We start from the raw sequence: 27484 nt of genomic DNA, 5'->3' as shown, positions 1-27484 counted from the left end.
GTGGTCCCCAAAAAAGAGGGAACGTTCAGACCCATTTTTGACCTCAAGTGTTTAAACAAATTTCTAAGGTTTGCCTTCTTGGACTAACATTATCAGTTCGTGGCTCTTCCTTTCAGGTTGGCCACAGCACGCAGAATCTTCACAAAGGTTGTAGGGTCTCTTTTGGCGGTTCTCAGACGGCAAGGGATAGCGGTGGCACCTTATCTGGACGATATTCTGATTCAGGCGTCAACATATCATCTGGCAAAATCTCACACGGACACAGTGTTGTCTTTTCTGAGAACTCACAGCTGGAAGGTGAACATAGAGAAGAGTTCACTTGTTCCACAGACAAGGGTTCCTTTCTTGGGAACTCTGATAGACTCGGTAGCCATGAAAGTATTTCTGACGGAGGTCAGAAAATCAAAGATTTTGAATACTTGCCGAGCACTTCTGTCCATCAGTGGCTCAGTGTCTCAGTGTATGGAGGTAATCGGATTAATGGTAGCAGCAATGGACATCGTTCAGTTTGCTCGCTTTCATCTCAGACCACTGCAACTGTGCATGCTCGGTCAGTGGAATGGGGATTATGTGGATTTATCTCCAAAGATAATTCTGGATCAAGAGACCAGAAACTCTCTTCTTTGGTGGTTGTCGCCAGATCATCTGTCTCAGGGGACTTGTTTCCGCAGACCCTCGTGGGTGATAGTGACAACAGATGCCAGCCTTCTGGGCTGGGGTGCAGTTTGGAACTCCCTGAAGGCTCAATCATCAGGGGGGAACAAGGAGTTCCTTAGCGATGATAGGAGTATCCAAGATAATCAGTTGGGCAGAGGCCCACTCTTGTCATCTGTCAGCGATCTACATACCAGGGGTAGAGAACTGGGAAGCAGATTTTTCATCCGGGGAGTGGGAACTTCACCCAGAGGTATTTGCCTCATTGATTCTCAGATGGGGCAGACCGGAATTGGATTTGATGGCATCTCGTCAGAATGCCAAGCTTCCAAAACGGATCCCGGTCAAGGGATCCTCAGGCCGAACTGATAGATGCCTTGGCAGTACCTTGGTTGTTCAGCCTAGCTTATGTGTTTCCGCCGTTTCCTCTCTGCCACCGTGGAAACTTCCGTTGAGACAGGATCTTCTCATTCAAGGTCCTTTCCAACATCCAAATCTAATTTCTCTGCAACTGACTGCATGGAGATTGAACGCTTGATTTTATCGAAGCGAGGATTCTCTGATTCAGTTATCAATACTTTGATACAGGCTAGAAAGCCTGTCACTAGAAAAATCTATCATAAGATATGGCGTAAATATCTTTATTGGTGTGAATCCAAGAGTTACTCATGGAGTAAAGTTAGGATTCCTAGGATTTTGTCTTTTCTCCAAGAAGGATTGGAGAAAGGGTTATCAGCAAGTTCCTTAAAGGGACAAATTTCAGCTTTGTCAATTCTGTTTCACAAACGTTTGGCAAATGTATCAGATGTTCAGTCTTTTTGTCAGGCTCTATCTAGAATTTAGCCTGTATTTAGACCTATTACTCCTCCCTGGAGTTTGAATTTAGTTCTTCGAGTTTTGCAAGGGGTTCCGTTTGAACCTATGCATTACATAGATATTAAACTATTATCTTGGAAAGTTCTGTTTTTGGTTGCTATTTCTTCTGCTCGAAGAGTTTCTGAGCTTTCAGCATTAGTGTGATTCGCCTTATCTCATATTCATTCTGATAAGGTGGTTTTTACGTACCAAACCTGGGTTCCTTCCTAAGGTTGTTTTGAATAAGAATATTAATCAGGAAATTGTTGTTCCTTCCTTGTGTCCTAATCCTTCTTCTAAGAAGGAGCGTCTGTTACATAACTTGGACGTGGTCCGTGCCTTAAAGTTTTACTTACAGGCAAATAAGGATTTCCGTCAATCATCTTCATTATTCATTGTTTATTCTGGAAAGCATAGGGGTCAGAAAGCTACGGCTACCTCTCTTTCTTTTTGGCTGAGAAGTATCATCCGCCTGGCATATGAGACTGCTGGACAACAGCCTCCTGAAAGAATTACGGCTCATTCTTCTAGGGCTGTGGCTTCCACATGGGCTTTTAAAAACGATGCCTCTGTGGAACAGATTTGTAAGGCTGCGACTTGTTCGTCCCTTTACACTTTTTCCAAATTTTCCAAATTTGATACTTTTGCTTCTTCTGAGGCTATCTTTGGGAGAAAAGTTCTTCAAGCAGTGGTGCCTTCCGTTTAGGTTCCTGTCTTGTCCCTCCCTTTCATCCGTGTCCCATTGCTTTGGTATTGGTTTCCCACAAGTAAGGATGAAATTCGTGGACTCGTCATATCTTTGTAAAAGAAAACTAAATTTATGCTTACCTGATAAATTACTTTCTTTTACGATATGACGAGTCCACGGCCCACCCTGTTCTTTTTAAGATAGTTTTTCTTTATATTTTTTGTAAACTTCAGTCACCTCTGCACCTTTTTAGCCTTTCCTGTTTCTCTTCCTATACCTTCGGCCGAATGACTGAGGGTGGAGGGGAAGGGGAGGGGCTATATATACAGCTCTGCTGTGGTGCTCTTTGCCACTTCCTGTTAGCAGGAGGTTAATATCCCACAAGTAAGGATGAAATCCATGGACTTGTCATATCGTAAAAGAAAGTAATTTATCAGGTAAGCATAAATTTAGTTTTTAAGTAGTCCTGTCAGCCTCTCAGTGAGAGCATGGATGAAAGTTTGAGTCTGGATATGCAGGGAGAGTCTTTCTCCGAAACTATCACGACTCATTTTAACAGCTCCATAAGAAATCGGCGTTGACGAGTTTCGTTTCCTGCTTTCTTCACTCAAGTCCATGTCAGAAGCGATGCTATCATCTGTCACACTTGAAGGGCCGTGTTCCTGTTCCATGGCGTAGATTCTGGTAAGATTGTTTCATATTTTGTACATGTATGATAACGCAAGAAGACAGGGTCACAGTGTGACTCCTTTTATCTGTATAGAATTAAAGGTTAATATCTCTTTAGGGGGATAATTGAACAGGAGGGAATAATGTTATATGTTTATTTGATTTTATGATGCTTTATGTGTGAGATGTTATGGACTCATAGGCCGTTATGGAATATACAGGTTTCACTTTCACTTTGAAAGCCATGCAGCTTACAAGCTTGGTGCGCTTTCTCATAGCAGGGACGGTCCTGCATTGTGCACCATGGTATTCATTCCCATTTTTCCTGACCAGGTCATAAATCTCTGTACTGTCTGGGTCATAGGAGGTGGTAAGTGCCCCATCCATTGGGGTATAATGGTGCTGTTTCTTGAATAAAATAAAATGTTTTATTTCTCTAGTTCTCCGGTTATTGCACTAGTGATGGAGGATTCTGTTACTTTAGAGGGCACTCCCTCTATTCCTAATGAGTAATTCCTGTTTATATTGTGAGAAGGCCTTAGTTCCGCCCTCTCAATTATGTTCCATATGCCTTGATAATGTGATATCAAACATGTTTGATACCACGGAGCCATCCACCTCTGAGGAGTTGTCGTCCAGTGAGGTGCGTACCCTACATTATTGTATCTCTACACATGCAGTTTTCCCATAGCATTGCTGATACTCCATCTGGAGGGGGCCTTTTTTCACCAGATGTTACTGCGCAGTTCAGATGGCGCTGTCTGCAGCCTTTAATGCTTTACCTCGCCCTGCTAAGCGCAAGCAAAAGGTTACATATTGCACTCCTTCCCAGAGTCAAATCAGATAATTTATTGGATTTAACTGAGGGTTATCTGAGGATGAAGTTCTTTCTGAGACTTCAGAGTATGAACATTCTGGGTCGGAGTCTGCTGCCTCTAAACCTCCGGCTGCGGAGGAACCAGACTTTAGTTTCGGAATTTGCGCTTTCTTCTAGAGGAAGTTTTTGGCGAATTCAGAGGTTCCAGAGGCTAAATTGCCTGATGAACCTTTCATTCCTAAATTGGATAGAGTTTGAGGACAGGGTGGTACCTGATCCTTCCCTGCTCCTGTTAGATGGCAAACATTGTTAAGAATGAATGGGACAGGAATGGATTCCTTTTCCCCCTCTTTTCCCTTTAACAAATTGTCTCCGGTCCTAGACTCTCAATGGAGTTGTTAGGTTCCGTCCCTAAATGGGATGGTGTTATCTTCACCCTTGCTAAACATACTACTATCCCGCTTGAGGATAGTCTTTCGTTTGAAGAGCCCATGGATAAAAGATGGAAACTCTGTTAAGAAAGATGTTTCAACATACGGGATATTTGTTTCAACCGGCAGCGGCTGTTGCCACGGTTACTGGAGAAACTACCTTCTGCTGTGACGCCTAATAGGATTTGATTGGGTGGAGTATCCCCTTGACGTTACTCAGAAAAAGATTTACGGCCTTGAGGGTTGTTAATTCTTTTATCTGTGCTGCTATATTAGGCAGTTTATTTGCTTGAATGTTATGGATTCAATATTTTCTATTTAGGCCTGTCGGGCTCTGGGTAAAGTCATGGTCTGCAGATATGACTTCTAAGTCGAGACTTCTTCCCTCCCTTTAAGGGAATGATTTTGTCTGATCCAGGCCTGGACTCAATTATCTCCATGGTCACAGGGGGCAAGGGTGCCCTCCTACCGCAAGAGTATATGAACTAATGATTTTCGTTCTTTTCGTTCTGATAAAGCCCAAGTCTTCTTCTGGATCGTGTAGGGGGCAGTATGTCGCTCTGTTCAGTTGCTTGGTTCAGAGACGTGCAGGATCCATGGGTCAGGGTTACAAGATAGGTTTTAAGTCTTAGCCACCCAAGGGCAGATTCCTCCTGTCTTCCTGACCAGAAAGGAGGGAAGCCTTTCTGGGGTGTGTGCGAGATCTGTCCTCTAGGAGTTATTGTCCCGGGTGCCTATCGCAGTGAGAGGTTTGGGATACTATTCAAACCTTTTCGTGGTCCCCAAGAAGGAGGGAACTTTCCGTCCGATTCTGGACCTAAAGTGCTTAAGCAGGTTTTTAAATGTCCCCTCGTTTAAGATGGAGACAATAAGGTCCATTCTTCCCCTCGTTTTTAGAGTGGTAGTTCATGACCATGATAGATCTGAAGGATGCTTCCTTCTCGTACCAATCCTCAAGGACCACTTCCAGTTCCTAAGGTTTGCATTCCTGGACCACCACTTCCAGTTTATTGCTCTTCCGTTTAGTCTAGCTAAATAGATTTTTCAAAGAGTGGACCATTCAGAATATCTCCTGTCTTCTTCAATCCCATGGATGGCAGATAATCTAGAGAGAGTTCTCTTGTATAGTACCAGGGTAGAATTCACGGGTACTATAATAGTCTCCATAGACATGAGACGTTGCAAGCTAGCTTCAACATGTCTTGCCCTCCAGATCTCCTTAAGGCCATCTGTGGCTCAGTGTATGGAGGTGATTGGTCTCATGGTATCCAGCTTAGACATCATTTCCTTTGCCAGGTTTCACCTCAGACTCTTGCAATTGTGCATGCTGAAATAGTGGAACAGCGATCATTCTGATCTGTCTCAACAGATTTATCTGGACAACCAATCGGGAGAATCACTTTCTTGGTGGTTTTGTCCGGATCACTTGTCCTGAGGGTAGTCCGTCTCAAGACCATGCTGGGTGATTGTGAATACGGTTGCGAGTCTTTCAGGATGGGGAGCCGTTTGGGGTGCCAGGAAGGCACAGGGCATTTGGTTTCAGGAGGTAAAGCTCCCTCCTGATCTCATTTTGGATCTTCGGGCAATATACAATGCTCTGAAGGCTTGGCCTCTGCTGGGTTCATCCCAGTTAATCAGATTCCAATCAAACAATATATCCTTGGTTGTTTACATCAACCATCAGGGAGGGAACGAGAAGCTCCCTAGTTTTGAGGGAAGTATCTCGGATTCTGGTGTGGGGGAGACCCGCATTTGTTCGCTGTCAGCGATCCACATTCCGGGTGCAGACAACTGGGATGTGGATTCCTCAGCAGACAATCCTTTCATCCGGGAGAATGGTCTCTCCATCCCAAGTGTTTGCAGAGATTTGCAAGAGGAAGATCTTATAACATCTCAATACCAAGCTACCCAGATAGGGGTCGAGGTACAGGGATCCTCAGGCGGAGCTAACAGGTGCATTAGTGTTGCCTTGGAGGTTCAATCAAATTTATCCTTTCTGACCATTACCACTACTTCCTAGTGTAGTGGCTCGAGTCAAGCAGGCGTCCGTAATACTGACTGCTCCGTCTTAGGCTGACTGCGTGGAGTTTGAATGATTAGTCCTAGCCAAGAGAGGGTTTTCTGAGAGAGTTATTTTTACTCTCATTCAAGCTTGTAAGCTGGTTGCTCGTCACATCTATCTTAAGGTGTGGAGGACCTACTTATTCTGTTCTCCAGGATGAACTGGACAAGGGTTTTTCTGCAAGTCCCCTGAAGGGTCAGTTTTCGGCCCTGTCTGTGCTACTGCACAAGAGGTTTGCAGAGCTTCCAGATGTGCAGCCATTTGTTAAGGCTCTGCTGGGATCAGACCTGTGTTTAGATCTAAAGCTCCTCCTTGGAGTTTAAATCTTGTCCTTAAGATTTTGCAACGGGTTCCGTTGGAGCCTATGCATGAAGTAGACATTAAATTGTTGTCTTGGAAGGTTCCTTTTCTACTGGCTATTGCTTCTGTGCTATTGCTTCTGTGAGTATCTGTGATTGCTGCCTTGCAATGCGTCCCTCCTAATCTGGCTTTTCATGCCGATAAGGCTGTTCTACGAAACAAGTTAGTTTTTCTTCCTAAGGTTGTGTCAATTCGCAACATCAATTAAGAGATTGTGGTTCCTTTCTCATGTCCTAATCCTCCTTCATCGAAGGAACGTTTACAACGTATTTCTTGATGTGGGTTGTGCCTTGAAGTTCTATCTTCGAATTTAGACAAACCTCTATGTTTGTTCTCTTTTCCGGGAAGCGTAGGGGTCAGAGGGCCTCTTCGACTTCCTTATATTTTTGTCTGAGGAGTGTAATCCCTTTAGCATAGGAATGGCGGGATATAAGCCTCCTCTGAGGATTACGGCTCATTCTACGAGAGCAGTGGTTTCCACTTGGGCCTTCAAAAATGAGGCCTCTATGGATCAGGTTTTGCAGGCTGTGGTGCCCTCAGATTAGGGTGCATCTCTCTCTTTTCCCTCCCGTTAGCATTCCGTGTACTCTAGAGCTTGGGTATACGTTTCCCACGTATTCCCACGTGTTCTCCAATGGGCGGCCCTAAATTTGAATTTTTTTCTTCTGGCACCTTTTTAACCCTGATATTTCTCCTACTGTTCCTTGTTCCCTCGGCAGAATGACTGGGGTTATGATGAAGTGGGGGAGGTATTTAAGCCTTTGGCTGGGGTGTCTTTGCCTCCTCCTGGTGGCCAGGTTCAGTAAGGAATGCAGCTGTGGACTCTTCCCATACAGATGGAAATGAAATTAGAAGGTAAGCATAATTTATATTTTTAAGGATCCAATGGATAAGAAGCTGGAGGTATCTTTGAAGAAGATGTATGTGCATCAGGGTCTTCAATGGCAAGTCTAAGCTTTTGACGCTTCCCTACAAGGGTAAGACTTTGTTTGGGCCTGGACTGGCAGAAATAATATCTGATATTACGGGTGGAAAAGGATCTTTTCTACTGCAAGACAAGAAGTTTAGATTTAAAGGACATCAAAGAAATTTTAGTTCCTTTCATAATTTCAAAGGTCAGAAGCCTTCCTCTTCTGCTTCCAAACAGGAACAATCCAAGTCTCTTGGAGACCCAGTCAGTCCTGGAACAAAAGGAAGCAATCTAAGAAACCCTAAGCTGAGTCTAAGTCAGCATGATGGGTCAGACCTCGGTCAAAAGTCGGATCAAGTGGGGGGCAGACTTTCCCTGTTTTATCAGGAGTGGTTACGAGATGTCCCAGATCCTTGGGCTGTGGGCATTTTTTCTCAGGGTTACAAGATAGAATTCAATTTTCTCCCTCCCAGGGGCAGGTTTCACCTCTCAAGGTCGTCTTCAAATCAAGTAAAAAGAGAGGCAATTTTTGAACTGCGTTCACTATCTTTTCTCTCTGGGAGTGATTGTTCCAGTTCCAGGAAGGAACAGGGTCTAGGATTCTATTCAAATCTGTTTGTAGTTCCCAAGAAAGAGGGAACTTTTCATCCTATTTTAGACCTTAAGTGTTTCAACAAGTTTCTCAGGGTGCCGTTTAGTCCATTCTTCATTTGGTTCATGAAGGTCAATTCATGACGAACATAGACCTGAAGAACGCTTATCTTCATGTTCCTATTCTCAGGGATCATCACACATTTCTGAGATTCGCTAATTTAGACTAACACTTTCAGTTTGTGACTCTTCCATTTGGCCTTGCCACAACTCCCAGAATTTTCTTAAAGGTTCTGGGGGCTCTCTTGGCAGTGATCAGGTCTCTGGGAATTGCAGTGGCACCTTACTTAAACGACATTCTGGTTCAGGCGCCATCTTTTCTTGTTGTCTTTTCTACGTTCCCACGGATGGAAACGGAATCTGGGAAATCGGAGGTCAGGAAATCCAAAATTCTCTCTGCTTGCCTCTCTCTTCAGTCTCCTGTTCGGCCATCTGTAGCCTAATGTATGGAAGTAATTGGGTTGATGGTTGCTTCCATGGACATCATTCCCTTTGCTCGATTCCATTTGAGAGCTCTGCAATTACACATGCTTAGGCATTGAAACGGAAACCATTTGGATCTGTCCCAGAGGATAGATCTAGACGTGTTAACGAGAGACTCTTCTCCGTAGTGGTTTTCTTAAGAACATCTGTCTCAGGGCACATGATTCCACAGACCTTCTTGGGTGATCATGACCACGGATGCCAGCCTGCTAGGCTGGGGAGCAGTCTGGGACTTGTTAAAGGCGCAGGGATTATGGACTCGGGAGGAGTCTGCTCTCCCCATAAACATCTTGGAGTTGAGAGCGATTTACAATTCTCTGGTAACTTGGCCTCAGTTGGCTTTAGCCCTTATTTATTAGATTTCAGTCGGACAGTATCACCTCTGTGGCGTACATCAACCACCAGGGAGGAACTCGGAGTTCCTTAGCCATGAGGGTGGTGGCTCGGATTATTCAGTGGGCGGAAGTTCATGATTGTTGTATATCTGCCATCCACATTCCAGGAGTAATGGACAATGGGAAGCAAATTTTTTGAGCAGACATACATTTCATCCCGGGGAGTGGGCTCTCCATCCGGAGGTGTTCTCCAGGTTAACCCTCAAATAGGGGGTGCCAGAGTAGGATCTGATGGCGTCTCGGCAGAACGCCAAGCTTCCAAGGTGTGGTTCAAGGTCAAGAGATCCGCAGGCAGCTCTGATAGATGCTCTGGCAGTGCCTTGGGGGTTCAGTCTAGTTTATCTTTTTCCTCCGTTTGCTCTTCTTCCACGAGTCATTGCTCGTATCAAACAGGAGAGAGTGTTGGTATTCTAATAGCTCCGGCTTGGCCGCGCAGGATCTGGTATGTAGACTTGGTGAACATGTCATCTCTGCCTCCTTGGAGGCTGCCTCTGAGGAAGGATCTTTTAACTCAGGGTCCTTTCTTCCATCCGAATCTCGTTTCTCTGAAACTGACTGCTTGGAGATTCAACGCTTAGCTTTGTCTAAGCGTGGTTTTTCTGAGTCGGTCATTGAGACCATGATCCAGGCTCATAAGCCTGTTGCTCAGAAAATTTACCATAAGGTATGGCATAAATACCTTTATTGGTGTGAATCTAAGGGCTACTCTTGGAGTAGAGTTAGGATTCCTAGAAATTTTTGTCCAGGAAGGTCTGGAGAAGGGTTTGTCAGTCAGTACTCTGAAAGGTCAGATTTCTGCTTTATCTATTCTGTTGCATAAGCATTTGGCGGTTGTGCCAGATGTTCAATCTTTTTGTCAGGCCTTGGTCAGAATCAAGCCTGTGTTTAAGTCGGTTACTCCTCTTTGGAGTCTTAGCCTTGGTCTTAAGATTTTGCAGCAGGCTCCGTTTGAGCCAATGCATTCCATAGATATTAAATTATCTTGGAAGGTTTTGTTTCTTGTTGCTATTTCTTCTGCGAGGAGAGTTTCGGAACTCTTGGCTTTGCAGTATGATTATCCTTACCTTATCTTTTATGCGGATAAGATGGTACTACGTACTAGGTTGGGTTTTCTTCCTAAAGTGGTTTCGGTTAGGAATATTAATCAGGAAATTGTTGTTCCTTCACTCTGTCCCAATCCTTCTTTTCATAAGGAGCGTCTTGGATGTAGTGCGTGCTTTTAAATTCTATTTACAGGCGACTAAGGATTTTCGCCAGTCTTCTGCCCTTTTTGTTTGTTTCTTGGGAAAGCGTAAGGGTCAGAAGGCTACTGCTACTTTTCTTTCCTTTTGGTTGAGAAGTATGATTCATTTTGCTTATGAGACTGCTGGACAGCAGCCTCCTGAGAGAGTTACAGCTCATTCCACTAGGGCTGTTTCGTCTTCTTGGACTTTCAAAAATGAAGCAAAATTTGCAAGGCTGCAACTTGGTCCTCTCTGCAAACTTATTCAAAATTTTATAAATTTGATACTTTTGCCTCAGCTGAGGCCTCTTTTGGGAGGAAGGTTCTTCAAGCGGTGGTGCCTTCTGTTTAGGCACCTCTAGCTTGGGTATTGTGTCCTCTAGCTTGGGTATTGGGTATTGGTTCCCACAAGTAATTGATGACGTTGTGGACTCACCATATCTTAGGAAAGAAAAAAAAATGTATGCTTACCTGATAAATGTATTTATTTCTGGATATGGTGAGTCCACAACCCCACCCTTATATTTAAGACAGTTATTTTTTTACAAAACCTCAGGCACCTCTACACCTTTGTGTTATTCCTTTTTCCATTTCCCTTCGGTTGAATGAGATTATGGGAAGGGGATTGATATTTAACAGCTTTGCCGCCTCCTGCTGGACAGGAGAAATATTCCCACTAGTAATTGACGACGACGTGGGCTCACCATATCCGGAAATAAATTTATCAGGTAAGCATAAATTTCTCCTGTTAAGTGTAGTCAGTCCACGGGTCATCCATTACTTATGGGATTATATCTCCTCCCTAACAGGAAGTGCAAGAGGATCACCCAAGCAGAGCTGCTATATAGCTCCTCCCCTCTACGTCATACCCAGTCATTCTCTTGCGCCTAAGTAATAGATAGGAAGTGTGAGAGGACTGTGGTTATTAAAATTAGTTTTTATATCTTCAATCAAAAGTTTATTTTAAACAGCACCGGAGTGTGTTGTTTTTTCTCAGGCAGCATTAGAAGAAGAATCTACCTGAGTTTGTGTATGATCTTAGCGGTCGTAACTAAGATCCATTTGCTGTTCTCGGCCATTCTGAGGAGTGAGGTAACTTCAGAACAGGGGACAGCGGGCAGGGTTCACCTGCAAGGAGGTATGTTGCAGTATATTATTTTCTAAGAAATGGAATTGACTGAGAAAATACTGCTAATACCCATATAATGTAAGTGCAGCCTTAAATGCAGTAGTAGCGACTGGTATCAGGCTGATATGTATGTATGTTACACTGAGGTATTTCTGGGGAATGGAACTTCACTAAGAAAATACTGTATACATTTAACTTATATTTGAGCCCCCACTGCAGTGAAAGCGACTAGCAGCAGGCTTATTAGTATCATTTCATAATTTTATTTCAAAACGTTTTACTGGCATGTTAATCGTTTTTTTCTGAGGTACTTGGTGATAAAAAATTTTGGGCATTATTTTTCCACATGGCTGTCGTTTATTTATGAATAAATTCAGTTTACTGAGCTTCCCCACTGTTATAATATGAGTGGGAGGGGCCTATTTTGGTGCTTTCTTGCGCAGTAAGAATTCGGTCACAGTCTTCCTATTCCTTCCTCCATGATCCAGGACGTCTCTACAGAGCCCAGGGGTCTCCAAAACTAGTTTTGAGGGAGGTAATCACTCACAGCAGACCTGTGAGACTGTGCTTTTGACTGTGATAAAACGTTTATATTCTGTTATCCGTTTTTTGGGTATTAAGGGGTTAATCATCCATTTGCTGGTGGGTGCAATCCTTTGCTAACTTAATGCATTTACTGTGAAAATTTGGTTGCTATAACAAATTAGGTTCATTGTGATTTCAACTGTGACAGTTTATTGGTGCTTCTTAAAGGCACAGTAACGTTTTTTATATTGCTTGTAAATTTATTTCAAAAGTATTTTCCAAGCTTGCTAGTTTCATTGCTAGTCTGTTAAACATGTCTGACACAGAGGAAACTCTTTGTGCAATATGTTTAAAGGCCAATGTGGAGCCCAATAGAAATTTGTGTACTAATTGCATTGATGCTACTTTAAATAAAAGTGTACATGTAAAGAAAATTTCACCAGACAACGAGGGGGAAGTTATGCCGACTAACTCTCCTCACGTGTCAGTACCTTCGTCTCCCGCTCAGGAGGTGCGTGATATTGTGGCGCCAAGTACATCAGGGCGGCCCATACAAATCACTTTGCAAGACATGGCTAATGTTATGACTGAAGTATTATCTAAATTGCCAGAAATTAGGGGTAAACGCGACCACTCTGGGGTGAGAACAGAGTGCGCTGATAATATTAGAGCCATGTCTGATACTGCGTCACAATATGCAGAACATGAGGACGGAGAGCTTCATTCTGTGGGTGACGGATCTGATCCAAGTAAACTGGACTCAGATATTTCAAATTTTAAATTTAAGCTTGAGAACCTCCGTGTATTGCTAGGGGAGGTATTAGCGGCTCTGAATGACACGGTTGCAATTCCAGAGAAAATGTGTAGGCTGGATAAATATTTTGCGGTACCGACGTGTACTGATGTTTTTCCTATTCCTAAAAGGCTTACAGAAATTATTAACAAGGAGTGGGATAGACCTGGTGTGCCCTTTTCTCCCCCTCCTATATTTAGAAAAATGTTTCCAATAGACGCCACCACACGGGACTTATGGCAGACGGTCCCTAAGGTGGAGGGAGCAGTTTCTACTCTGGCTAAACGCACCACTATCCCGGTGGAGGATAGCTGTGCTTTTTCAGATCCAATGGATAAAAAGTTAGAGGGTTACCTTAAGAAAATGTTTGTTCAACAAGGTTTTATATTACAACCCCTTGCATGCATTGCGCCTGTCACGGCTGCGGCGGCATTCTGGTTTGAGTCTCTGGAAGAGACCATTAACTCAGTTACATTGGATGAGATTACAGACAAGCTTAGAGTCCTTAAGCTAGCTAATTCATTTATTTCCGATGCCGTAGTACACTTAACTAAACTTACGGCTAAGAATTCAGGATTCGCCATTCAAGCGCGCAGAGCGCTGTGGCTTAAATCTTGGTCAGCCGATGTGACTTCTAAATCTAAATTGCTTAACATACCTTTCAAAAGGCAGACATTATTCAGGCCCGGTTTGAAAGAAATTATCGCTGACATTACTGGAGGTAAGGGTCATGCCCTGCCTCAAGACAGAGCCAAACCAAGGGCTAGACAGTCTAATTTTCGTGCCTTTCGTAACTTCAAGGCAGGAGCAGCATCAACTTCCTCAGCTCCAAAGCAGGAAGGAACTGTTGCTCGCTACAGACAGGGCTGGAAACCTAACCAGTCCTGGAACAAGGGCAAGCAGGCCAGAAAACCTGCTGCTGCCCCTAAGACAGCATGAAGTGAGGGCCCCCGATCCGGAAATGGATCTAGTGGGGGGCAGACTTTCTCTCTTCGCCCAGGCTTGGGCAAGAGATGTCCAGGATCCCTGGGCGTTAGAGATCATATCTCAGGGATATCTTCTGGACTTCAAAGCTTCTCCTCCAAAAGGGAGATTTCATCTTTCAAGGTTGTCAGCAAACCAGTTAAAGAGAGAAGCGTTTCTACGCTGTGTACAAGACCTTTTATTAATGGGAGTGATCCATCCAGTTCCGCGGTCGGAACACGGACAAGGGTTTTACTCAAATCTGTTTGTGGTTCCCAAAAAAGAGGGAACCTTCAGACCAATTTTGGACTTAAAGATCCTAAACAAATTCCTAAGAGTTCCATCGTTCAAAATGGAAACTATTCGGACAATCTTACCTATGATCCAAAGGGGTCAATACATGACCACAGTGGATTTAAAGGATGCCTACCTTCACATACCGATTCACAAGGATCATTATCGGTACCTAAGGTTTGCCTTCCTAAACAGGCATTACCAGTTTGTAGCTCTTCCCTTCGGGTTAGCCACGGCTCCAAGAATCTTTACAAAGGTTCTGGGCTCTCTTCTGGCGGTACTAAGACCGCGAGGAATTTCGGTAGCTCCGTACCTAGACGACATTCTGATACAAGCGTCAAGTTTCCAGACTGCCAAGTCTCATACAGAGTTGGTTCTGGCATTTCTAAGGTCGCATGGGTGGAAGGTGAACGTAGAAAAGAGTTCTCTATTGCCACTCACAAGAGTTCCCTTCTTGGGGACTCTTATAGATTCTGTAGAAATGAAAATTTACCTGACAGAAGACAGGTTAACAAAACTTCTAAATGCTTGCCGTGTCCTTCATTCCATTCAACACCCGTCAGTGGCTCAATGCATGGAGGTAATCGGCTTAATGGTATCGGCAATGGACATAGTCCCTTTTGCACGCCTGCATCTCAGACCACTACAATTGTGCATGCTAAGTCAGTGGAATGGGGATTACTCAGATTTGTCCCCTATGTTGAATCTAGATCAAGAGACCAGAAATTCTCTTCTATGGTGGCTTTCTCGGCCACATCTGTCCAGGGGGATGCCCTTCAGCAGGCCAGACTGGACGATTGTAACAACAGACGCCAGCCTACTAGGTTGGGGCGCTGTCTGGAATTCCCTGAAGGCTCAGGGATCATGGACTCAGGAGGAGAGTCTCCTTCCAATAAACATTCTGGAATTAAGAGCAGCTCTCAATGCTCTTCTGGCTTGGCCTCAGCTAGCAACTCTGAGGTTCATCAGGTTTCAGTCGGACAACATCACGACTGTGGCTTACATCAATCATCAGGGAGGGACAAGGATTTCCCTAGCGATGATGGAAGTCTCAAAGATAATTCGCTGGGCAGAGTCTCACTCTTGCCACCTGTCAGCGATCCACATCCCAGGCGTGGAGAACTGGGAGGCGGATTTCCTAAGTCGCCAGACTTTTCATCCAGGGGAGTGGGAACTTCACCCGGAGGTATTTGCACAACTGCTTCGGCGTTGGGGCAAACCAGATCTGGATCTTATGGCGTCTCGCCAGAACGCCAAGCTTCCTTGTTACGGATCAAGGTCCAGGGACCCGGGAGCGGTTCTGATAGATGCTCTGACAGCACCTTGGGTCTTCAACATGGCTTATGTGTTTCCACCCTTCCCGATACTTCCTTGACTGATTGCCAGGATCAAACAGGAGAGAGCATCGGTGATTCTAATAGCGCCTGCGTGGCCACGCAGGACCTGGTATGCAGATCTAGTGGACATGTCGTCCTGTCCACCATGGTCTCTGCCTCTGAGACAGGACCTTCTGGTTCAGGGTCCTTTCAAACATCCAAATCTAATTTCTCTGAGGCTGACTGCATGGAGATTGAACGCTTGATTCTATCAAAGCGTGGATTCTCGGAGTCAGTGATTGATACCTTAATACAGGCTAGGAAACCCGTTACCAGGAAAATTTACCATAAAATATGGCATAAATACTTACATTGGTGCGAATCCAAGAGTTACTCATGGAGTAAGGTTAGGATTCCTAGGATATTGTCTTTTCTACAAGAAGGCTTAGAAAAGGGTTTATCTGCTAGTTCGTTAAAGGGACAGATCTCAGCTCTGTCCATTCTTTTACACAAGCGTCTGTCAGAAGTTCCAGACGTTCAGGCTTTTTGTCAGGCTTTGGCCAGGATTAAGCCTGTGTTTAAATCTGTTGCTCCGCCATGGAGTTTAAACTTAGTTCTTAACGTTTTACAGGGTGTTCCGTTTGAACCCCTTCATTCCATTGATATCAAGCTGTTATCTTGGAAAGTTCTGTTTCTAATGGCTATTTCCTCGGCTCGAAGAGTCTCTGAGTTATCAGCCTTACTTTGTGATTCTCCTTATCTGATTTTTCATTCAGACAAGGTAGTTCTGCGTACTAAACCTGGGTTCTTACCTAAGGTAGTCACTAACAAGAATATCAATCAAGAGATTGTTGTTCCTTCATTGTGCCCTAATCCTTCCTCAAAGAAGGAACGACTTCTGCACAATCTGGACGTCGTCCAAGCCCTGAAATTCTATTTACAGGCAACTAAAGATTTTCGACAAACCTCTTCCCTGTTTGTCGTTTATTCTGGACAGAGGAGAGGTCAAAAGGCTTCGGCTACCTCTCTCTCCTTCTGGCTTCGTAGCATAATACGTTTAGCCTATGAGACTGCTGGACAGCAGCCTCCTGAAAGAATTACAGCTCATTCTACCAGAGCTGTGGCTTCCACTTGGGCCTTTAAAAATGAGGCCTCTGTTGAACAGATTTGCAAGGCTGCAACTTGGTCTTCACTTCACACCTTTTCAAAATTTTACAAATTTGACACTTTTGCTTCTTCGGAGGCTGTTTTTGGGAGAAAGGTTCTTCAGACGGTGGTTCCTTCCGTGTAAAGGTCCTGCCTGTCCCTCCCGTCGTCCGTGTACTTTTAGCTTTGGTATTGGTATCCCATAAGTAATGGATGACCCGTGGACTGACTACACTTAACAGGAGAAAACATAATTTATGCTTACCTGATAAATTCCTTTCTCCTGTAGTGTAGTCAGTCCACGGCCCGCCCTGTTTTTACGGCAGGTCTAAATTTTAAATTAAACTCCAGTCACCACTGCACCCTATAGTTTCTCCTTTCTCGTTTGGTTTCGGTCGAATGACTGGGTATGACGTAGAGGGGAGGAGCTATATAGCAGCTCTGCTTGGGTGATCCTCTTGCACTTCCTGTTAGGGAGGAGATATAATCCCATAAGTAATGGATGACCCGTGGACTGACTACACTACAGGAGAAAGGAATTTATCAGGTAAGCATAAATTATGTTTTTGTTTTCCTACTATTGGAGGGCTTATTTGCAAGCAAGTTCTATTTTCACTCCAGTGATATATATTCCTGATGTGGCTGTTGCTTGATCTTTGTTTTTCTGGGCACTTTTCTTTTGATTCTGCCAGTGAGATATTTTAAACCTCTTATGTTGTTTAAATGTAAAAAAGCTTTATTTTCTTGTCACGTATTAAATTCAATTATTTCAGTGTCTGTAGTTAAGGAGCTTTTCAGGACTAGTAGTTTAAGGATATATTTTAAGCTCAGATTTTGTCCCTTTCATCGAAGCAGGGCTCAGAAAATCTTTTTATCTTGGCCCTCCCTGGTAATACTTATCAGTGAGAAGCCCTCTCCCAAAGGGGCGTGGACAGAAAAGACCACTTTCCTGATAACCTATAAAGGTAATCTGGACCCTTTCCCCTTTTGCTCTTAGTTCTGTCCAGCCTTCAAGGTGGACAGGACTAGGAGACCCTCTTAGATCCTGGGCAGTGGGTGGCTGCAAAAACTTAACTTGGGGACCGTTCCCTGTTTCCCCTGCAGCGGATGGATCCTGGCTGGTGGTAGCAGCTGTATAGGTATTCCTTAGAGAGGCCTTTGATGGGTGCCGCCATGTTCCGTGACGTCAATGGAAATTACGTCACGGGGTTCCGTCTGAGGATCCTCTAAAGCAAGCGCGCATTTCAAATTGATCTCAGCGTGCGTCTAACAGTGTGAGTTGCCTTCCTTGGTGTTCAAGTTATTCCCTTTAGCGTTTGGATGATCCAGGTTGTTGCCTACCTTCCCACCATGAGTCCATAGGCTATGTGCCGGTTGTGCTGTTGTGTTCAGAGCACTTTAATATGTTTTGTAAAATTTGGACTGATTTATTTTTTATATAGTATTGATTTACATTTAAACTTCTCAATATGGAGCAAGAGCCTGATACAGTATTGATTTTGACACTGCCTAGGGAAATGCAGTTATTTTAAAAAGGTATGTTTTTTTCGTTTTTTAGAAAATTGTTTGCAAATGCTATTTTAAATCATTATTTCTTATGGGGCTTTTATTTTTTTAGCCCTGAGCCCAAACCTGTCTGTGCATTATGTGATAAACCTTGTAGGCAGAGCAAGAAATTATGTAAAGATTGCCTTTTTCAACTTTATGGTGGAAGTGCTACTGCAACCACATTTTCTGGTGAACATGGTTCTGAGGATGTTCAACTATCTGACACTGATTCTGAGGTCAAGGCTTCTTCAGTTCATTCAAATGGTCCTGCTACTTCTGCTGTATTTGATTTTGCTACATTATGTGAATTTATTAAATGCATCAAAAAGACTAGGTGTTGAGGATGAACAACCTTCTGTGTCTTCAGACTGGTATAAATCTAAAACATAAAACAGATTCTATTGAAACTTTTCCAATAACTGAATCTAAAAAGAATATTTATTTGGTGGACTTTTCAAAGAATGTAAAACAGTTTAATGTTTTAGAGAAATTATTTAAAAATGTTCCTTTTGCCAAAGCCACTTCATTGTCAATTTTTACTCCACCTAAAATTGATGCAGCAATTTTAAGATTAGGAAAATGTTATTCCCTATAGATGACACTGGTGCTTTTAGACATGTAATGGAAAGAGAAATGGAGCATAATCTTAAAAAGCTTTATTTGCAGCAAGGAACTGTTTTACGTGCTCTTTTGGCTTTAGTTTCTGTCTGTCTTTAAAGCTACAGATACCTTGTCTACTAATTCCATGCAAAATATTTCTACCTCTCAAGATGTGCAAACAAGATTTAAAGAAAGCTTTTGCCTTTTCATTATCTGCTGCTTCTGACTTGTTACATTTAACAGCCAGATCCATGAATACAACTAACATGGTAAGAAGAGTACTTTGGTTATGTCACTGGGAGGCTGATCCCAGTTCCAATATTAATTTGTTGGGCCTACCATTTGAAGATAACATGTTATTTGGCTTGATACCTTGATTTCAAAACGTTCAGGGGGGGGGAGTTCTTTTCTTCCACAGACACCAAGATTTAACAAGTCTCTTTCTTATGCCCGTAGACAGAAAAATCAATATCAAAATTGGAAAATACAGGCAAGAGGTAGAGATCATACCAGGGCGGCAATTTTTTTTTCAGAATAAGAAACAATGAAGGTACGCCTTTCCCAGATGCTTTTGAGAGGAAGGCTTTCCAGATTCGGAGACATCTGGACAAAGGTAATTTCAGACAGATGGGTGTTACAGATTCTCAAGAGAGGAAATACTCTAGAGTTCAAGAAGAAACCTCCAATTCCTTGTTTTTTAATATGACCACTCCCAGAGAACGAATTGAAACATCAGGTAATTCTGCAGTTTGTTCAGAAACTTCTGGAACAATAGGTAATTCAAGAGGTTCTGACATGCCAATAATTTCAAGGTTTCTACTCTCCTCTGTTTCTAGTGAAAAAGAACAACAATTCCTGAAGACCAGTTCTGGATCTCAGGCATCTAAATTCCTTTCTGAAAGTCAAGAAGTTCAAAATGGAGTCACTCATTACAGTGATGAACGCAGTGCTTCCAGGGGCATACCTGTTATCAGTGGATCTAAAGGATGCATATTTCAACATTCCTATCACAGAGGTTCACAGGCAATTTCTAAGCTTTGTCATAGGAAGACGACACTACCAGTTCACTGCTCTTCCATTCGGCATATCCACAACACCTAAAGTATTTTCAAAGACATTAGTCCCTCTTATTGCAGAACTAAGGGTCAGTGGTATTTTTGTGGTACATTATCTAGACAACATTCTTTTGATCTCCAACACCGTTCAACAGGCAGAGTGTCACAGAGAACAGCTACTTGATACCCTACAGGAGTTTGGATGGTTGATAAATCTCCAAAAGTGTCAGCTTCAGCCAACTCAGTCCATCATTTTCCGGGGGACACAGTGCGATACAAAGAATGCACTAGTCTCTGTGTCCCTGCAAAGAAGGAAAAGTTTGATAACTTCAAAAAGCTTCAAAAATCATCTAGTTTAATAGTTCGAATATAGATGCAACTGCTGGGCCACGTCTTCCCTCATCCATTTGGTGAAATGGGCAAGACTGAGGATGCGTCCTTTTCAAATCCATTTTTGAAGATTTTACCTAAGACACCTGGCACTCAGTCATCAGAATCATTTTCCAGTGGAGTTAAGCAGATGTCTACATTGGTTTCAGAAAGAGAACCTTTCTCGAGGATTCCCTCTGTTCGAACAAGGTTGGATAGTCATATAGACAGATTCCAGCAAGCTTGGTTGGGGAGCTATGTCCCAGGGAAAATATGCACAGGGATCATGGCAAATAAGTCTTCAGTCCCTTCCTGCAGTTTTCTGGAAATAAAAGCAGTCTACCAGGCATTACTTCACTTTTGGGAAACAACTCCAGGGAAATTCAGTAAAAATTCTGACCGACAACAAGGTCCTACATTCACTTTCAGGGAGGAACAAGGAGTTTACAAGCTCTCAAGGAAGTATCGCCCATTTTAATTTGGGCACAGAAGAATCTGAAGGGGATATCCGCCTCTCACCTTCCCAGTCTACAGATTGTTTAGGCAGATTCCTCTTTAACAAACAGAATGGCAGTTAAACACAAACCATTTCAGGATGATTGTCGACAGATGGGGTCTTCCAGAAATAGATCTGATGGCTTCCAGACGCAATCACCAGTTGCCTCTATTCTTCAGTTGCCTGCCAACACCACAAGCTCTGGAACTGGATGCTTTCTCTCAGGTATGGCTATTCAACCTACTATATGTCTTTCCACCACTCCATCTTATTCCTCATCTACTCAGAAGGATTCAGAGGGAAACAGCAATGTTTGTGGCAGGGATTACCTTTTGGCCTCGCAGACCATGGTTCCCCCTGCTACTGCATCTTTCAGTGCAACCTCCATGGCTCCTTCCACAATCTCCAGACATGTTGTTTCAGGGTCTAATTCTGCATCCGGCAACTCAACACTTAAAACTGACGGTATGGTTGCTGAGATCACAAGATATAGACAACTGAATGTCAGACTCAGTTATTTAAACTTTACTACAGGCTAGAAAGAAGGTTACTTCTTCAGCTTATTAGAGTATGGAATACATTTTCAGCATTTCTGGTGTTAAGTGGGCACAGAAACCATTGGTTCATCAATTCTTTCAGCCATTGGCTCATATTCAGCCTTCTACAAAATCTATCGTTCTAACATGGGACATTCCTTTGGTTTGGGAAGCTTTGATGGAAATACCCTTTGAACCCATTAGAGAGATCTCTCTCTGGTTTCTCACATTAAAGAACATCTTGCTGGTTGCAGTTACATCTGCAAGAAGAGTCTCTGAATTACAAGCCTTATCTATCAAGGAACCTTTTCTGGATTTTCACAAAGACAAAGTTGTTTTACGCATAGTTTGTGAGTTTTTACCAAATGAAGTCTCTGATTTTCATAAATCACAGGACATTGTATTACCATATTTTTGCCAAGAGATGCAAGATTATCCAGGGAAGCCATTATACCTACTTGATGTAGTACGTTTTCTTCACACATATGTTTCTAGGATGAAGTCTATTCGGAAAACAGATAGTTTGTTAGTGGTACCAAGGGGTCAACGACAAGGTGTTAAGCTCCTGCAAAATCCACTTTGGCAAGTTGGATAGTTCAAACCATCTCTCGAGCCTATAAAGAAAAGAATCAACCAGTTCCAGTTGGGCTTAAGGCACATTCTATACGGGCAGTGTCAACATCATGGGCTCTGCAAGCCGATGCTTCACCTAATGTCTAATTGCCAGCCCTGGCCTCTTTCTTTAAGAAAATATCTTCTGTCTCAAGGTCCTGTTTTCCATCCAGATCTAAAGTCTCTAAACTTGATGGCTTGGAGATTGAACGAATAGTTCTTCGTCAGAGCGGTTTTTCTGAGTCTGTTGTTAATACTCTTGTTCAGGCTAGGAAACCAGTTACTAGAAGAATCTATTCTATGGTTTGGAAAGCCTTTATTTCTTGGTGTTCTCTTCATAATTATTTTTGGCATTCTTTTGCATAAAATTTTTTTTTTTTAAATTGCTGGCAAGTAATTTCAAATAATTTTCAAAAATAAGCAAAATGAATTACATAGCTGAACTCCCTGGAGCAGCTAACTCCACCCCTCTTATCAGTGTTTAGACAAAAGCATTGTATTTCAACTGAGTTCACAGCTTCTAAGCATGCTCCAGAAGATAATCCCTATTCACTTTTGCATTTTACTAAAAGAACAATAAACATAGATACAGCCATAAAAGGAACTGTGTGGGGGGAGTTAGAGCTTTACTATTCAGAAACTAAAAATAGAGGGTTAATGGTGAGGCACTGCAGTATAAATTTGCAGGTAAAGTAATTAAAGTACATATTATATTATTTTGTCTCTATCCCAACTTGTTTTATGTCCCATTAAGCTGTATTTCCTAGAAAATTGTATTTCTTTTTGGCTATTTCATCTGCTAGAAGAGTGTCTGAGTTGTCTGCACTTTCTTCTAATCCTCATTATTTGATTTTTTATACGGATAAGGCTGTTTTCAAAACTTCTTTTAATTTTCTGCCTAAATTTGTTTCTTCTGAAAATATCAGTAGGGAAATTGTGGTTCCTTCACTTTGTCCTAATACTAAAAATTCTTCTGAGAGACTTCTTCATAACTTGGATGTTGTTTGGGATCTGAAATATTATCTTGTTACTAAATATTTAAGACTGATTCCTGTTTGTTCATTATTCAGGTAAGAGGAAGGGGCAGAAGACAACTTCTGTTACTCTGGCCTCTTGGTTTAAGCAATTAATTCATATGTCTTATGTAGAAGAAGGTCAAACTCTTCCTAACCATATCACAGCTCATTCTACTAGCTCTGTAGCCACTTCCTGGGCATTCAAAAATGGGGCCTCTGTGGAACAAATTTGCAATGCTGCTACTTGGTCATCCATAATTTTACTAAATTCTACCATTTTGATGTTTTTGCTTTATCAGCAGATGCTTTTAGTGGGAAAGTTCTTAAGGCAGTTGTTTCTGTCTAGAACTATGTTTTTAAAGTACATTTATAAAATGATTAATATATATATATATATATTATTCTATTCTTTGGGTATTTTTTCTTTTGGTATAAAGATGTCAATCCCTCCCTTTTTTCCATTACTCATGGCCTCTGGCACAGCTTAGGTAATTAGTTCCCATGAGTAAAGGATCGTAGGCTCTTATCTATATGAAAGAAAATATAATTTATATCTTACCTGATAAATTCCTTTCTTTCATGGTGATACGAGTCCATGAGACCCCACCCTGACTTTTAAAAATAATTTTTTGTTTTATTTTTGGCACATTGTTTTTTCCTATTTCATCTATTTGTTTTGCTCTGCTTTATTCTCACCTCTGTCAGCTTGGCTATACATCAGACTGATTACTATACATCAGACTGATTACTATAGAGAACTCTGAGGTTTTTGCTTCCTCCTAGTGGCAGGAAAGATAATTCATAGGAGCAATGAATTGTGGACTCTTATTACCATGAAAGAAAGGAATTTATCAGGTAAGATTTAAATTGGGTTTTTTTGCATGCACTTCTTTGCCTCACTTTGTCTTTCTTGCTTTCCTTTTTTTTTCCTTATCTACTTGGCTGTGTGTGTGTCGTGAAGTGGGAGGGATTTAAATCTCTGGTGTGTTGGGGGGGTCTTTTGCCTCCTCCCAGTGGTCATGAGGAGAATATTCCCACACATAACTCATGGACTCTCACCATCATGAAAGAAATTTTATTATGTAAGCGTACATTTTGGTTTTTGTCCAGTCTAAAGAGTTTGGTGGATATCTTTGGGGCCTGTTAAGGTGCAATGGGTTTGTGATGAGTTTACCAATCAATATCCTGGAGCTCCATGTGATCTTCAGGGCTCTACGGAGTTAGCCAAGCCTCAGTCAGGAACCCTTCATATTATTTCAGTTGGACAATGTCACAGCTGTGGCATCGTTCATAAGAGGGAAACTCTGAATTCCCTGGCAATGAAGTAGGTGTCTCACATTATCAGGTTGGTGGAATTCCACCAGTCCATGATATCTGACATCCACATCCCAAGTTTGGCGGGGGATTTTCTCAGTAGCCAAAGCTCCAACTATGGAGTGGGCTCTGCATAAGGTGAGTTGTTCAACCAGTTAGTGAGAGGCTGGTTTTGCAAGACATAGATCTCATAGCTTGCTATCTCTTGCTATTGTGGTATATGATAAATTACAGTGTCTGCAGGGGACTACTACTAGTAATTTTATACAGCTGCGCTGCCCTAAAAGCAGCTAAATGTGTTTTAGACATTAAAACCATGTGATAATCACATCAACATCACATAAAGAAACATTTCATACAGTCTAGCATAGAGCCATTTGCCTATACGGATGCCCAAGTGACTCAAAAAACAGAGCTGTTTTTTATAAATATACCCCTGTGCCTTTTAAGGAATTGGGGAATCCTTTTTATATACAGCTGCTTTGTGTAACTTTCTCAGCGCTGAGGTTTCTATTGTATTACAATCTCTTGCTATTGTCCCAGAAACGTGCTTCAATGATTCTCATTGCTCTTGCTTGGCCTCTCAGAACTTGGTATTAGCTGCAATCATAGCCCACACTGAGGAGCGCTGGGAGAGTTTGGAATTTTACAAGGTTCCTTTGTATTTTGTGTATTTTTTAATAAAGACAATGTTTTATTCTACTCATTGTCTTGGGATTAGTCCTTGATGTGTAGAAGATCGAAGTTGCTCTACATTTTTGTTACGGCTGTGGTGGAGGCAGACTTCCTTCAATCAAGCACAAACTGCTGAGCTGCAAACGGCATCTAGGCTGAAGAGCACTGAGAGAGTTTGGAATCTATAGCATTAGTGATACTGATGTTTGTTTCTATAGCTTTGACAGTCTGGTGATTGAACGCCTTATCTTGTTCAATAGGGATTTGTCTGAAAAGGTGATTGAAACCTTGATCCAAGCTAGAAAGCCTGTTACCAGACACATTTACCACAAGGTGTGGAAGTAATTGGTTGTGGGGCAGACTCTCCCCCTGAGCATATTACTGCTCATTCAACAAGGGCAGTTTACACTTCTTGTGCCTTCTGTAATGAAGCTTATCTTGATTAAATCCGTAAAGCATCTACTTGTTGTGATGTGTATGTATCTTCCAAAGCTGCCTTTTTCAGGAATGTACTGCAGGCTGTTGTGTCTGATTTAGTAAAGCTCCACTTTTTTTTTCTTTTTTTATCGTTATCTGTCTTGAGAGTAGTTTTGAGCGTTAACTATCAGCTTCTTCCAAATAGGTTTGCTTCTACGTGTTGAATAACTAAAGCATATATGGACACATAGACAAACATTACTTTTGTGAGCTGTTTTACTTTCACTATAGGACAGATAACCACTACTAATGCACATGGTTTTACTGTGGAGTCTAATTATTTTTTTATCTTAAAGTATACATCTGGCTATATGTCCCTCTGTCTTCATTCTTCTTTTCTTCTCTTTTTCTTTTTTTTTCACCACTGCACACATTAAACGTATCTGCTCTATGCAATTTGCTGTGTTTTTGAGATACATAAATCAAATTGCTACTTAAAGAGATAGTAAAGTCAAAATTAATCTTTCATGATTCAGATAGGGCATGTAATTTTAAACAACTTTCTAATTTACTTTTATTATGAAATTTGCTTTGTTCTCTTGTTATTCTTAGCTGAAAGCTAAACCTAGGTAGGCTCATATGCTAATTTCTAAGCCCTTGAAGGCCGCCTCTGCATTTGACAGTTTTTCACAGCTAGAGGGCGTTAGTTCATGTGTTTCATATAGATAACACTGCTCATGCACGTGAAGTTTTTTTTAAGAGTCAGCACTAATTTCCTGAAATGCAAGTCTGTCAAAAGATCTGAGATAAGGAGGCAGTCAGCAGAAGCTTAGATACAATGTAATTACAGAGGTAAAAAGTATATTTTTATAACAGTGTTGGTTATCAAAACTGGGGAATGGTAAATAAAGGGATTATCTATCTTTTAAAACAATAACATTTTTGGTGTTTACTATCCCTTTAAGGACTATATTTTTGTTACAGAATATTTTTTTTTTTTATTCAGGCTCATGTACAAACAGGAATTATTCCTTCTCATCCAGCTGGTCATCCCATGATGCTGATGACTACACAGCCACCAGGGGGCCATCAAGCTGCTCTCGCACAAAGTGCCCTACAGCCCATTCCTGTTTCTACAACTGCCCACTTCCCTTATATGACACATCCTACAGGTGAGCTATAAAGGAAATATAACCACTGATTAGAGAACTCAGATGCTTACTTGTAATTTGTCTGTAGGCGAACATGTTATATACTTTTCTATTAATAGTATACCTCTTACATTTCATTGCATTTGTGCAGAAATTGAAATAGTTCTGCCTTTATTTTTGAATTGGCATGGACATTTGTAATGTAAATATGTTGTTGATCCTTTGTTTTGTGTGAATTGTAGTAACACATTTATTACTCTCCCTAGTTCAAGCACATCACCAACACCAACAGCAACTCTGAAGATGGAACATTAACATAGAAAAGGCTGGAACAGTTTTATAGGCCAAAAACCCTCCCACCTTCTGCTGGCATCTAGAATTTCTTATTTTTATTTAAAAGAAAAAAAAAACTTGTTTTTTTGTAACATCCAATAAGAATGCTAACCGGTCACCTTGCAGTGGGAAAGTTCAGACTGAGTAACAACTGGGCTTGCAGGCTTACACAGTGCTCTTCATCAGTTTTACAGAAGCTCTACCTTTGCTTGCTGGTAACTGGAAGTTATTTATTTTTAACAGCCTTTCTAAGTTATGAACTCATCAGCTAGCGAAGGAAGTAACACAAATGATTCTTGCTGCTATCTTCACTTTAAACAAAAAAAAAGACAAAAAATCAAGAGAATAAAATCCCTTTTACTTATAACAAAACTTGAAAACAATTCAGAAAAAAAACTTATTGTCAAACTGATGGGTTATTATTTATGAATCAAGTTTGATGATAAAGCCGCTGTCCCAGAAAAGCGGTGAAACTTTTAAGTTAAGAAAAATAACTTTTACTTTGTAGATATTAAAATAAAATCTAAAAAAAAATTAAAAATTAAAAAAGTTTTAAAAAACTGACATTTTGCGTTTGTGTTTTTGTTAAACTTGTAATCTTTATTCTTTATTATTTTTTTTAGGTTTAAGCTTGAAAAACATTGCATGCAATGGACAGATTTCTGAGATACATTCAAACTACTAATTTAATTGAATGATTTCTAGTGTTATACATCAGAAAAGCTTAGAAAACATACACATGTACCAAAATTCTCCTTATCAAACCATTGGAAAAGTGGAATAGACCAGGGGTTGCCAACCTTTCGGACCTCAGGGACCACTAAACTAACAATTTTTAATCCCGTGGACCACTAACCTGATTTTTTTTTAAAAAGGTACAAACCTCTATAATGTGTTTATGTGTGTGTGTGTATATATAAAATATATATATATATATATATATATATATATATACACACATACTGTACATAACTAGTATAACCATAGCTAAGTTTACAT

The 27484-nt window shown here is 41.6% G+C and overlaps 1 protein-coding gene across 1 annotated transcript in view; it reads left to right on the top strand.

The window, feature by feature from the left end:
- ATXN2 (ataxin 2) overlaps nt 1–27049 on the top strand; it is a gene marked incomplete in the record, with an annotated part of 1324939 nt that extends 1297890 nt beyond the window's left edge. The window contains 2 exon segments of the mRNA XM_053699757.1: nt 26008–26173; nt 26419–27049. Of these exon segments, the coding sequence (XP_053555732.1) occupies nt 26008–26173; nt 26419–26453 (201 nt within the window).
- Nucleotides 27050–27484: the final 435 nt, after the last annotated feature.

Source organism: Bombina bombina, chromosome 2 (genome assembly GCF_027579735.1).
Source record: "Bombina bombina isolate aBomBom1 chromosome 2, aBomBom1.pri, whole genome shotgun sequence".
In the NCBI taxonomy this organism is placed as follows: Eukaryota; Metazoa; Chordata; class Amphibia; order Anura; family Bombinatoridae; genus Bombina; species Bombina bombina.
This window is presented reverse-complemented; position numbering and strand designations above follow the sequence as displayed.